A 13509-nucleotide genomic window follows, 5' to 3' on the forward strand; every position below is an offset into this window, starting at 1 on the left:
ACGTCCCTATCGCAGACGCTGCACTTTTCGGCGAAACTGAGTTAGTGGAGTAACTTTATTGAATCGAGACTGTTTCCGTGCCATCGCTTGATGTTAATCGTCCGTCCGTCGTCCTCGTACATTTTCATTGCACGAAGTAATAGGAATGATACCAATGAGCAAATGTTTACTCTTCTTTATTTGGCCATGCTTGGTCGTGCCTGGTAGAAATTCGGGGCTTCCAAGTTCAATGACTGCATGAACGGGATGAGATTATACGATATCGCAGATAGGCCCAATTATGCTACTAAACTGCTAGTGTGATAACATGCTGGGCAGTAGCTCTCATACCCCGGGCCGCTATCGCAGTCGGCCCTCCGTCGCCGAAAACCGAACAATTCCGACATTGGCACGTCACCGCTGCCATTCAGTCGCTTCTTCCAGTCAATTGACCATGTTGCCTTCCTGCTAGTTTTCTTCCCCCACGGTTCGCAATCGCAACGGGAATTTACAGGTAACTGCTTTCCCTCCACTGGTAGAGAGCTCTTCATTTCAGCTTCGTCCCAATCCCCAAAGCCTCCCGTGATCCTGTCCTGGTGTTTTATCTCGTGGCGGAGGCAGAGACGCAATCTACTGGGTCTCCAAGCGCTTCAATGGCTGGGATTTCACCCCTTCAGTTTTCTTAAGGCCCTCCACTGGTTTCTTGATGGGCGAAGGGTTGCCTCTGGAGGGCATAAGTCTTTCACGATGTGAATTGTTTCCGTCTCCTGGAAGTCTTCGCTGTGGTAGAGGTATAGGCGTACTCGTCGGTTGGGTTTTCGACTGCCTCACCCGCTGATCCTTTGCCTCTTCCCTTCCACTTTCCTTTACTTTTCCACGGCTAGGTCCGATTGTCCCTTCCTTGGAATTTATCCCCTTCTTCATCCCTTTGATGGGATTTGCACTCTGTTGTCCATCGACCTTGTCATCCTTGTTGTTGTCATTTATATACTTCGTCTCGTCCTCCGCCGTGTCGTTCGAGGTGTCGTCCGAGGTGTTGTCCGGTATGACATCCCTCGCCTTGTTCTTCCGCGCTGTTTTCTCCTCTGCCTCCTTCCTGCGCCCCCTCCCTCCTCTCCCGTCTCTCCTGTCTAGCTCGCTGTCCGGCTCTCTCAACTCGCTTCGCCTTCTTCAACCTTTTTGGTTGTTTCTCTCCCCTCATCTCCCTTCATCGCCCATTCCAGCGTCTCCCTCCGAATTATTCCCTTTGCAACGTCTCCAGTCTTTTGGGTGACCCACCACTCCGATCCTCATACCCTCCCAAAAATCGACACAACATCACCAACTCCTCTCTTTCCAGCATTTCCTCGTCTTTTCCCTTGCTCTCAGTCCCAGTGTCTTCGTCATTGCCGAACAAGAATTCATCCGGCACCTCCCCGGCGTCAACCGGCGTCGTCCATCCTCGGAGGTTCTTGTACCTCTAGTAGGTAAGCAAAAATCACTCCGCAAGATTGGGTTGCATCGTACTCCTCCTCCAGGTCCATTCCGACGCTGTCAGCACAGAGATAGTCGTGATAGCGCTCACGGCATGGTGAACAGACGCTGAATTGGATCTCGGTTAGGGTCATCAACGGCTGACTGCAGGTCGTCTGTGCTCTTATGGAAGGGGAGCTTTGGATTAGAATATCGGTGTAAACGCCGAACATGTTGCTCCTCTTTCGTTGTTGAATTTCTCAATTGCCGACATTTCCCTAGCATCACCAAGCAATTGTCTTTTCCCCGTTGAAACAGCAAGGAAAAGGTAGCAAGCTAGCTACGGTATTTTGCTTGGCGAGTTGCGTTATTGATGATTTGGGTCGTAATATTTTGCTTGGCGGGCAGGTTGAGTTTGGGTTCCTACACGACTTAACACCGTAGCACCTGCACCCATGTGGATGCTATCACACCACACATTTTCTCTGCCAGAGGCACAGTGTGTACAGGTATATGTAACGACAACAACACCCGAGGTCCAGGTTTCTAGTTCGTGGAGATTCGGTTATTCTCAGCGAATTCTTCCTTATTACCCGAGACAAAAAATACAACCCCGCGCGCCTAATGGACGTTGACCCTTGGAAACACTGGATATTTGGTCAGTTGACCTTGAGGTGATATCGCTCCGCATGTTGGTGGTTGAGAAGCTCCTTCTGGCCGTCAGCCCGGGGCTTGTGTGGCGCCAAGGGTGCCGCCGATCTTTGTGCTGTGCTTCAGTCATTCGGTTCCAGGCGGCCGGGTCCGTTGTTTGGCCATGGGCAGATCCGTGCCGCAGATACCCCATGGGGCTGTGTGTTACATAGTCGAAAGGACACAAAGAGAACCAGCCACCGGTCAAGAGTCCCAACTTGTGAAGCTCCTATTTGCTTGTTTTACCAGTACTCAGCCCAGCATCACTGCCTCAGGTTGAGTACATTGTGGCTCTTTATAGGTTCGACTTTTCCGGACAACGCTGCAGCACCCTTCATCATTTTCCTTTCCCAGCGCCCTTTACTTCACCACCCTCTGCAATCACGATCCGTCAACTTGAGCAAAGACTTCCTTCTTCATCCGATCTGCCGTCACAGACACATCGCCGGTATGTCAATCCAAATGTTTTCAGTCATTTCAATGAATAGAGGTACCAACAACGAAACAGTTAAAATGTCCGTCAACCGCACTTGCTCCCACGATGCCCTCCCCGACCTCAACGGCATCCCCGGTCTACCCATGGGCCGTAGCGTTTGGGTTATTCCCAATTGGAATAAATCGTTCGTGGGCATGACGGCATGTTGTGCGCCCAACGAGGTGCATATCGGTGGCGGGCCGGGGTTTGAAGAATGCATCTTGTGGTGCTTGATTCCCGATTCAATCCTCAAAGACAAAGATGGGAAGAAGGGCGAGACGGGCGAGGTTCTTTCCGCCATGAGACAATGTGTTATGGCCAAGGGCGGCGTTGAGAGCTTTATTAGTGGCGGGCAAGTAAAGGACAACGCGGCAAGTTCAAACGTTATGGTGGGTGGTACGAAGACGACGAAATTGCTCGGGGTAGGAGTCTGGGTATTGTTAGCCGTTGGCTTGCTGGCTTGAGGGCTTACTGAATCCCAACTTAATTCATCAATGTACCTCTACACCAAATCCCGTTCAAGCATCATGGCTCTCAGCTTATCATCCCCCATGTACATTACGTCCATTTGTTGAATCGTCGCGTATAATTTCGAAAAGCGGCATCATGGCCACCAGGGCTAAGATTTGTCCAAAGCCCCATTGATTCTCAGGCCGCGGGCTGGTAGGTCGGTGGGGGGTTGCGGCTGAGCTTTAAGTGAGAAAATTCATAAAAGGGACTATATCATCAAGCTGAGGGAGTAAGAAGTAAACAGGTCAATTAGAGGTATGTATAGGTGATGAAGGTAAAGGAAGATAATCACAGAGGTCAAGTCAAGCTTGAACCGGACGGCAACGAGGAGTGGTGGCCCAGGACTAGTAGACACCTCAGTTCTGACGTCTTTAATAGGAGAAGGAGGAATAGCAAGAATACTGGATAGCTCTTCCCTACAGTTAAGCTTGATAGAGGTAAGGTTGCAAGAGAAAGCATGATTGTACACTATGGTGTTTGTCTAGCAAATGCATCCACAACGGAGACGGCACTTATGGAGGCTGGCTTTTTAGCATCCACAGAATAAGATGACGCGCTATCTGGATGGCTGCTAAACGTGGTGTGAAAACGATAGTGCAGTAATGCATTCCGTGCTTTCACGTCTCCCGCCCTGGATTTGGCTTGTCTGTACACCCTTCCCAATCAATGTTTGTTATTGGCATTGCCTTTCAGGACATTTAGCAAATCCTTACACAAAAACTTGATTCACAAAGAGCAACATCACCGGCGGGTGAACTCATTTTACTATCACAATAGGTACCTCTAGGTAACCACAAGGCCTCGAAGCGCTAATCAGCTTGCCTGCAACCGCCTAAACTACAGCGCCTCATCCCTTCCCTAACGTGCCCCAGCGTTCATCCAGTCTTCCAATCCCAGGGACCGTTCCACCAACTTCCTTTTCTCGACCCCAAGCCGAGACTAAGCCCCTCTTCCCTTTTTTTTCTTCCCTTTCAATTCCTTTTGCTCACTTTCATCATCCCAGAATAACAACCAACCCTTTGCAAAATAGATTATACCTACTCACCCCTCTTCCACTCGCTCGTCTTCGCCCATACACAGCTCGAACATCCACAAAAGCGATACCTGATTTCCGGCCCCGTGTACTTCGACGGCAGACCCAACGAGCCGTGCGCGAGGAATTCGTCCCATCGTTCCGAGTAGGCACTCCGCGAGTATTGCGCCTTTGTGTTACTCAAAGATGAGACTGTTGAAGAGACAGTAGTTCACGGCCGTCGTCCTCCGAAACAAAGGGAGGTCTGTACTCGCTTTTCTTTGGCCTTCCTTTGGCTCCTGGACTTCTCTGGCCTTCGATTATCTTGACCCGAGTCAGGACAGGGGACGCCCACGAGACACGTCTTTGGTTTTTCTTGGGTTCGCTACCTCGAGTTACTCCGCTGCTGGATTGTGGCGAAGCACAAGGCAGTGGCGAGAACCCCTCCACTGGTTTTTCATTTGGCGAAGGAAAGATGCTGAGAGGCGTGTCTACGCCTATTCAGGTGTTGGATACCTAGAGGTAGTTGACATGATGACAGATGACGTCCCAGACATGAAGATAATGACCGTCATAAAGGTGGATGGCTACGCTGACGAGGGGTCCCCGTTCGTAGTAGGTAGAGGTAGTTTCACTGTCAACTCTTTGACCTTTTATTCGCTTGATTGCGCCGGGAAATCCGAGCCACACTCGGAGAGAACAAGAGATTTTGAGAACTTTGGTATATATGAGCGTGTCAATTGACCTGGAATAATGTCAAAGTTAGGAAACGAATAGTGTACCGAATCAAAAATTTATATATGGTCGACCGTTATCACAATGCCAGGAAACATGCTCTTCTACACTTGACTCCTATGGAGTTACAAGAACAAGTACTGTAGGCTTGGTTTGTGGATATTTACTGTAATAGCTACTTACTACCATGAAACAGCTCGACCACAATTGCCGGCTTTCCCCGACATCACCAAGTGTACAAGTGATTGTGACATTGTGTTTTCTATAGCAACCGTGAATGAACAGAACGCAAAAAAGTGTGTAAATGTAAGCGACAGGAAGGCCGAAAAATGATTGCAAGACAGATCAAAAAAACCAAGGAAGAAACATACAGACTTCCTGATCCACGGAATGCCCATCTTGATAGACTCGGCAAGATCCAAATCCCCCGGCCTGGCATTTTCCGGTACCGTAATGGTGTTGAAGTTCTTCGTCTCCGTAGAGGTAGTGACTTCGGGTGCGGGCGGATGGTGGTGTGATGTTACCTGTACCTCGATGATAGAGCACTATCAGTCAGTTACGAAACGTCGGTCAGATCCTGTTAAGGGCACATCTATCTTATTCTATGCACCCGGAACATGGAGACGGCAACGGGAAAGAGCTATGTCTCCATTCTTTTTGCCTGGCTTCAAGTTGGGTTTGGCTGTCGCCATTTCTTGCCTTCAGCGTGTTAGTGCTATCCCACTATCTGGCACACCGGAATAAAAACAGTCTGGCTGATAAGATTCCATCTCAGTCTCAAGCTCCACGCTGATTGGGGGAGAAGAAAAAGTAGATGATGATGATGATGATGACGAGGAGGAGGAAGAGGGGAGCGATGATAGCGACAGTTCTTGGGACTTCTTGTCTGAAGAGGATGGTTTGTCGAGAAATGTTGGAGGATGAACTGGTTGCAGGTTAGGTAGACTCAGAGACAGGACCGACTTGTCGGTCTTGACTGGCAAAAGGGACCGTACTAGTCAAGTCGAGTAGGTATAGATAGACTTCCAGGAGTCCACCAAGACTCTCTCCATCCCGAGAACATTACAAGAGTGCACGATACAAATTTACTACTAAGTCTTTAATCAAGCCTAGAGGTACTTATAGTCGGGATTTGCCGCATCGGGAAAAGAGTCTTTCTGTTTAGGGGCAAACTCATGATCGTCAAACTTCTCGCACTAAGGTTAAAAATATTGTTAGCTACCTACCTACTCTTCATCTCCCCAAGCTTCATGCTGCCTTTTCAGGATCTTGCCTGCCACCAATGCTACCAACAAACATAGACCCGACAGCCTTAGTCTTGAAGTAGCTCGGAAAGTGTGGCTACCTACAATACCTCTCTCGCTTCATCTCGAGGAAAAAATATCCTAACTGTTTGGCCAGCATTTCTTCTTTCTACTTCATCCATGAACCACTTTCTGCGGTCTTCCTCATCAGCGAGATGTGAGCTCAAAAACAGCCTATCAAGAAGCTCGTCAATGATAGATCCCGCCACATCCTGTTTGAACATTCTGTTATAAAGGTCGCCAGTCTCACTCCAGTTGAATGGGAAGGCTCGATGATCGGCGAGCCATTTGTGAGCATCCGCGGAGGTCATCGATGTTTCGGCCTGCAAGATTGTATCGAGTTGAACGGCGAGTCCTTGCCATAGCAGTCTCCCGTTCTTATTCTCGAGTAACGAACAGATCGCTTCCGATTGGGAGCCACTTGGTGAAACGCTGACATCGTCGATGCCACTGCTCTGATGCCTCCTTGTAATGAGGATTACTTTCCTATGCACAGGATGGCGTTCAAGGTTTGCACGAGCGTCATCGTAACCACGAGCGCAATCATGTCCTTCCACCTTGTCCGTCATACGAGTCTTGCCATTATCTGCAGGAGTTGAATGGGCTTTAACAACACAATGTGCAAATCGGATCAGTTGAGCAATATTGCACTCAATGACGATCTCATCTGCGTCGGCATTGCTGTTGACATCATCGTAGTCAGGACATCCCCATACAGTGCCCCCAAAGGAAGAATGGCGGGAAAGTCGAACAACGAAATTGATTCGTGAATCCAGGAGAACAGCCTTGGTCCTCATAAATTCCCAGGTAAGATTCTCAAAAGCAGCGTAGTCATAGATTGCGCTGTTTTGATTACCATCGCTTTCCCAGCCAGCTGCGCAGAAGCTCTCTGTGTCGTTTGGCCTTTTGTTCGAGTGTTGGATGCCAGACGCTGTACATTCGTACATGATTTTCACCAGCATGATCGAGAACCTGTCAGGGTCTTCAGGTTGAAGACTCGAGGGCTCCCTTATATTGAGGGCAACGTAATATATCTCCCGAGAAATGAGTTGGTAGACAATGTCGAAAGTAATAGGAATTGTCCGTCTCATACAGAACCACCACAGAATCAGGCTTTGCACACTTGCCACATCTAACTCGATGCCTTTGACTCTCAAGATTCCACACAAATGTTCAGTCAATAGACCCGAATCGAGTAATGAGCCCGTTAGAAAAGCTCGAGCTTCTATAAAAAGCCACGAGGTGAATTTAAGGTAATCAAGCACGATGCGCTTGTCACCATCAGCAAGTAGTTGGTCAGGAATATGAACCGGCCAGACTACTCGGTTGGCATGGGCTTTAGAAAAGCCGTCCAAACGAAGCAAGCCAAAGTCCGGCTTTCTCCGCCTAGCATTGAACTTAAGAAAGGCTGCGGATCCTTGGGAATTTTGCCTAGTGAAAAGCAAAAGATTGGTAATAAACTCACTCCAAGTCCCGCCGCCAGTGCTCTGACGCAGGTCAAGGATGGAGTTGTGAAGAATAGCGGTGATGATTCGGTACCGGTCCAGTAACCGACTAGGCATTTCCTCGATGAGTCTTGAGAGTTCAGACTGCTCATTTTCGAAGAAATAATTGGTTGCCTTCTTCAATGTGTCCACACGCTGTTCCAGAAAGTTAGGGTTCCACGTCCCGTACACCAAATACCGTGAGATCAAGGACTGGACGAGTTTGGTATAGAGTTGGTGATTTGTCAAAGGACAGCTCCCCATTATCGTTTTGCCGAGCGGTTTGTCAAGTAAAAAGTCCCTGGCTGTTCGGTGAATGAAAACAACCTGGGTGCAAAACACGGTCTCCCAGAGGTTGATCAGGTCACGGGCTGGAGGTAGCACCTGTTCCTTGCTGCCCTTATCAGGAGAGAAAAAGGCGGATAGAGGCATAAGGAGCAATCTGAACCAAAACGAAGGCTCAAGTACAACATGATCCCACCCGCGGGGTGCTTCCGTGTCGCGAATCTCCAGAAGACCGCCGCAGCACAACTGAATCCGCTGGCGGGTGTTGTTGATTGCGGTGAGCAATTCCCCCAATACCAGAGTTCCTTTGTTGAAGAGAATATCTCGGCGTAAGCTGTCCATGGACGCAACCGCTATGTTGAACAATGAGAGATTGGAATCAAGAGAGTCGCGGGACACAGAGAAGGTGGAACCTGTGTCTGTGGATGTTCGCCTGTGCATCGCAAGGCTGTCGGCAGAATATAGCTCATTCCATTGAATCACGAGTTGAAAGTATTGTGCCGCCTCCACACGGTAATCTTCCTCGTCGTCGCCGTGCCTTTTCCACGTTTCCATGTACAGATTTTCAACACCCTGTGGTAGCTTCTCGATTCGCCTTAAAACCTCATCCAAAGTGCCGATGGTCTCTCGTCCGTTATGGATTCTGCGTAGGACAAGGCGAGCCCAAAGAAAGACGCCCTCTGACCGGTCGATAACCAGGTTTATGATCTTCTCACGAATTGCTTCCTTGTTGCTTGTCTGAACTCCTGTAGTATCAGAAAGCGAGAAGTCTTTGAGGAAGTCTCTGACTGTAGCAGAAATATCATCCCTGTTTAGATCCTGTAGCCGCAGTTTGGGTAAGACTCTTTTTAGTATTGCCTCGAGTTGGACTTCTGGGCGGCTGGCAACACAAAGCTTGATCTCAGGCTCTGCTTGCAGTAGATCTTTCAAAACCCGATTAAATTCCACCCTGTCGTCGCTGTCAATCTCGTCAAGTCCGTCAAGGAATACGCAAACTCGTTTGTTGAGAATGTGGAGCGCCTTTGAGAGCACTTGTCTAAGCTCCGCCGTGGACCACTCATCGGCCCGGGACTGTCGCGAGCGGTTATCGAGAAACGAGCAGTGAGGGATTAGTTGGTCGACGAGCCCCTGTTCTTCCTTGAGCAGTTGGTATACCAAAGAGCATAGAAGCTTATGCAGACTCCTTTGATCTTTTGTCCCGGAAATCCACAGGAAGTGAGACAGGATGATGGGATGGCCTGACCAACTGCTGAGTCTTTGTCTAGTCCGCTCGTCTCTAACAAGCAGCTTCATCAAAGTGCTTTTGCCTGAGCCAGGCTTGCCCTCAATCCAGTAGATCCTCTCACTTGACCCAAGCCATTCGACAAAGTTGTCCCACTTGCCATGCTTTTCGCTACTGAAGATCCACCCCAAGGTCTTCTCGTGGGATTCGCTGACATGATCTCTTCTCGAGTTCAGATCAGGGAAGGCCAGGCTTTTCAAAATTTCGTCGCGTTTCAATTTTGTTTTAGCTCCCGTCTTGTCTTTTGCGGCAGATTGAGAGTCAAGCCTATTGGACAGTCACGTTAGGCTTCCTATTCTCTTGATAATACGTATGTAAGGGGCTGCATACAATAGTTTCTGGAGTATACTAGTTTGAAGTGTATCTTCGGCCCGCTTCATGTTCCTTTCAAGGTCTTCGAGCTTTGACCTCTTGACCAGTTTTCTCAATGCTCGTACCATTGGATGCTTCTTGGAACGCAACGTCAAAGGGGGCGAAGTCTCATTGTCTTTGTTGCTGCTTGAGCTGGCCTCCGACTTCTTGACTCCAAGCGTTTTCCTCAGTCGGAATATGGCGAGGTTCAAGTAATGTCTCAAGCCAGAGTCCACCGTATTGGTTCTCCAGTCAATTCTGTCAAGCTCGTTGAGCATAGCTCGCGCAGCGATCAAGCACTGCTGTGCCGCCTTCTGAAGTTGTTGCTGCTCTTCGGTGCAGACACCGGCTGACTCTGAATCAAGTGTCGATAAGGACTTCTGCAGATTTTGGGACACGCTCAACAGATCCTCTGACTTCTCCTTTAAATCGTGATCGGATGAGCCGGTGTGAGCAATCTCCTGGGTCAAGCTGATGAGTTCGCGAGTGAAGCTGATGATTTGAAGAGTGCCGGTGAAGACACCCAAAATCGTTGCCGGATCCGCCATTGTGCCATGGGCCGGGGGAAGCCAGCTTGCCGTGTCGTTAAGGAGAGTATGAGGGAAATTGGAACAGAAATCACGGTAATGTCTTGCCACGACAGGATGTAAGTAGGTAAGCTTCCGGAAGTTGAAGGTCTTCAGAGATGATCTTCCACCCCTCGATGCTCGACCTACGTCATTATTGGTTGTTGTGCCTCCCAAGATCCTTTTCAGCGCGCCAACTGTCATCTGCCCATTGGGCAGATCTCCGCCCACGAATGCAACATACCTACCTGGAGTTGGTCCACTTCAGCCTGGATTCCATAGCAAAACGACGCCCAACTTCCCTCACATTGCGAGTAAGATCGGATTCGTCTTGTTCTCTCCGTCCTACGGGCCGCTGTGGGGTTCGGGCTCTTCAGCTTTCTATCCCGGGGCTGGTTCGTTCATCGTTGATCTGTGGATGATCCAATTGAGCCGGATCTGTGCGGAATCCTTGTCGGAGTAGGTGCGACACATCCTAGACGATCCAGGCCAGTGGTGAGGTTGCGCTTAACTGAAGAGGACGAGAGAGGTTTCTCCGTCACAGTCTGGAATATCGTGAAAGTGGTTTGGAAGGGTTGGCCACGACTATTGCCTTGAGGTCTGGGCTGGCAGGGGGGCATATCCCATCAATCGTCTTATCGGACGTCTTATCACGCTTATCTGATAAGATTCTGGTGCAGGCCCAGAAGTCAGACATTGGGACAGCCTCTCCCAAGTTCAACATCGATCTTTCATGATTTCCTTTGTCCAACTATCCGTTGGGTACTCGATCAAATTTGATTGAATGTCAGCATCTTGCTGCCTTCATAAACCATCGACGTCTCTTAACCATCACCATGATTTCCACTCAGGTGGCATCGCTGTCAGCTTATCATGTGACTTCAAAGGGGTGGCCTTAGTTTTAGTGTATTGAAGCGTGCTTCAACTACCTATGCAGAGGAGGTGGATGACTTTCACAGTCTTGGGGTCAAGGACCCACATCCACCGGAGCGGCCTGTTGAAGGACGGTTCGTCTACAGTCGGGTCCCCTGTTCAAGCAACCCCCAGTACGAGCAACCCCCCCTGTTGTAGCAACCCCCATAGCGAAATCTGGCATTTTTTGCCTGGTAAGCGCAACCGGACAACTAGCAACCCCGGAGAGACAAATTTGCTATTAATTTGTAGGGTGAATCGGAAAAGCGGGGTACGCAATAAGGAAAAGTTGGCTTGGCATGCCAGTTTTGGTGTATTTTTTTAGGCGGCCTGGAAGGAAAGAGGTCTGTGCACGACACCACTTCCAGCAAACCCCCCTGTTCGAACAACCCCTTTAGCCAAATTTTTGGGGTTGCTAGAACAGGGGACCCGACTGTATAAGTCAAGTCTTCGTACAAATAGTTTCCTGTCCTCTTATTGGCTCAAAGTGTGGCACGGCCCTATGCCTAGTCAGGGCGTTTTGCCAAGCTACTTCTTATTGGTCAACTCGCGGACAGTGTCGACGATAGTCTGCGCTAGAATACACTGGGTCCTTCCGTTTCTGAAATTCTTTACATACTATATCTTTCGATAAGTACCGCCCATCGATAAGGTTATCGTTCGTCTTCTACATTAGGGATCCAGCATCGCATCGGTGTCTGAAAACTATTGAGGAGGAGGAAGAGGAGGAGGAAGAGGGGAGCGATAATAGCGACAGTTCTTGGGAATTCTTGTGAAGAAGATGATTTGATGAGAAATGTTGGAGGATGAACTGGTTGCAGGTTAGACTCAGAGACAGGACCGACTTGTTGGTCTTGACTGGCAAGAGGGACCGTACTGGTCAAGTCGAGTAGAGGTAGGTACCTAGGTACCTCTACTTTGAAATGCCCGAGTTGCAAGGACGAGCTTTTCTCTTTCCTCTTACACTCTTCCTTCCCATTCTCTACCTCGAAGGGAAGGTACCTACCTCATGTTCATTTCGTACTGGCTCAACCTGCGGCACTTGAGGCAGGTAGTATAGGCCTCCTATCCAGATATACTTCTTCCTTTACCAAATTTAGCATTACCAGCATAAGGTAGGTAGCTTCCCAGAATGAAGCAGTTACCATCCATCTACTCGTCAGCACTTGAACTCCCTGTGACTCCATGCCAAGTCCTACTGCGTATATCTTGTCCCCCTCCCATTTTCAACTTTACACTTTGTCTTCTCCTCCCTTGGAGTACCCATTTCCCCTTTGTTGAAGCCATCACCAATTCTTGGCATTCTCTTGGCACAATCGGATACGATCCACGTATGGCTGCCCTGTATATGAGTCGGATTTCATCCTCCTTCTCACCTTTTCTTTCCTTCTCTTCAATCAATCAAGACTTTCACCACCACAATGTCGTTCACCGTGATCACTCCCTTCCGTATGGTTCAACACCCCTTCCCCTATTTACGCCTTGTTTCTACACACTCTGAATCCCGACTATTGACTTCGGCGAGAATCACATCCACCTCTACCACTCATTCTCGATACGGACAACAATGTCGTCAAACTCGAAGCCAAAAAGCCCTGCGCAGACATCCAGAAAGCGACCCCTTACACGTTCAGAAGAGGAGAATGCGGAGAATGTGGAGGAGGTTCAGAAAAGGATGCGCCTCTCGACGGCCCTTCAATCAACATTATTGGAACTCGGCGGTGGATGTGTTGGATGCGAAGTTCAACGCTGCCCAATCCGAGACTCTACGCGATGGCGTTGCAGCCCAAAGAGAATAGGTATGTTGTCATGGTGGCGAACTGGAAGAAGCGGCGATAATTCTGGCCAAAATGCGGGAGGTACCTAACATCAGAAAAAGATCTCTACAAGCAGCAGGAGAAGCGGATCGAAAAGGCCGGACCGATTCGTCGATGCTTCATGGCCTTGTTCAACACCAGCTATATCGGCATTAACGCTGACAAGGAAGGCTGGTGCGGGCAAGAGGGCAAGAAGCGCACAGAGCAACACACTTCAAGAAGGCGCTCATCACGGCGTACGACGCGGGTCAACCTCGGCCGGGCGACGGCAAGCCGCTACACTTCCGTCCAACTTCCGACCACCGCCCGAGAGCTCGCTATCTTTACTTCCTCTACGTCTCAGCCATTTTGAAAAAAAAAGCCTGGGATCACAGAAATAGGAGGAAGCCCGAGGAAGTCCTAAAGGACTAAATCGGCAAGAGAATGTGGGTGTTAGTGGCCATATTGCAAGAAGCGGGCCACCATTTAGATGAGGAGGAGCTCCAGCCTGACGCAGAGAGGGCGATTGGCTTGATACCTCTAGCTATAGCCAAGTACATCGCTACCTACTTCGCAGGACACACGGGCGGAGGAAGAGGACAGCTCAGATGGAGAATGCGAGACGCAAGAGAATAGGTACGGTGGAAGTGATTGTACAATAGATGAAAAGAAAACT

General features: G+C 49.3%; 4 protein-coding genes across 4 annotated transcripts; 2 read left to right on the forward strand and 2 right to left on the reverse strand.

Moving 5' to 3' along the window:
• Positions 1-609: 609 nt before the first annotated feature.
• On the reverse strand, positions 610-1548 carry NEUTE1DRAFT_110541 (uncharacterized protein; the record flags this gene model as incomplete). The annotated part of the gene is made up of 3 exons (XM_009853161.1): positions 610-1147; positions 1275-1436; positions 1544-1548. 3 exons carry the CDS (start codon positions 1546-1548, stop codon positions 610-612), a joined length of 705 nt encoding a protein of 234 aa, XP_009851463.1.
• A 1086-nt stretch (positions 1549-2634) lies between these two features.
• On the forward strand, positions 2635-3060 carry NEUTE1DRAFT_43385 (uncharacterized protein; the record flags this gene model as incomplete). The annotated part of the gene is made up of 1 exon (XM_009852051.1): positions 2635-3060. One exon carries the CDS (start codon positions 2635-2637, stop codon positions 3058-3060), a length of 426 nt encoding a protein of 141 aa, XP_009850353.1.
• Positions 3061-6101: 3041 nt separating this feature from the next.
• NEUTE1DRAFT_101267 (uncharacterized protein) lies at positions 6102-10107 on the reverse strand (the record flags this gene model as incomplete). Its single annotated transcript, XM_009853162.1, has 4 exons — positions 6102-6138; positions 6329-7307; positions 7623-9475; positions 9539-10107. The coding sequence occupies 4 exons, from the start codon at positions 10105-10107 to the stop codon at positions 6102-6104; spliced, it is 3438 nt and encodes a 1145-aa protein (XP_009851464.1).
• A 2497-nt stretch (positions 10108-12604) lies between these two features.
• On the forward strand, positions 12605-13206 carry NEUTE1DRAFT_146776 (uncharacterized protein; the record flags this gene model as incomplete). The annotated part of the gene is made up of 2 exons (XM_009853163.1): positions 12605-12758; positions 12917-13206. 2 exons carry the CDS (start codon positions 12605-12607, stop codon positions 13204-13206), a joined length of 444 nt encoding a protein of 147 aa, XP_009851465.1.
• Positions 13207-13509: the final 303 nt, after the last annotated feature.

The sequence above is a fragment of the Neurospora tetrasperma genome, assembly GCF_000213175.1.
Source record: "Neurospora tetrasperma FGSC 2508 unplaced genomic scaffold NEUTE1scaffold_3, whole genome shotgun sequence".
NCBI classification, from domain to species: Eukaryota; Fungi; Ascomycota; class Sordariomycetes; order Sordariales; family Sordariaceae; genus Neurospora; species Neurospora tetrasperma.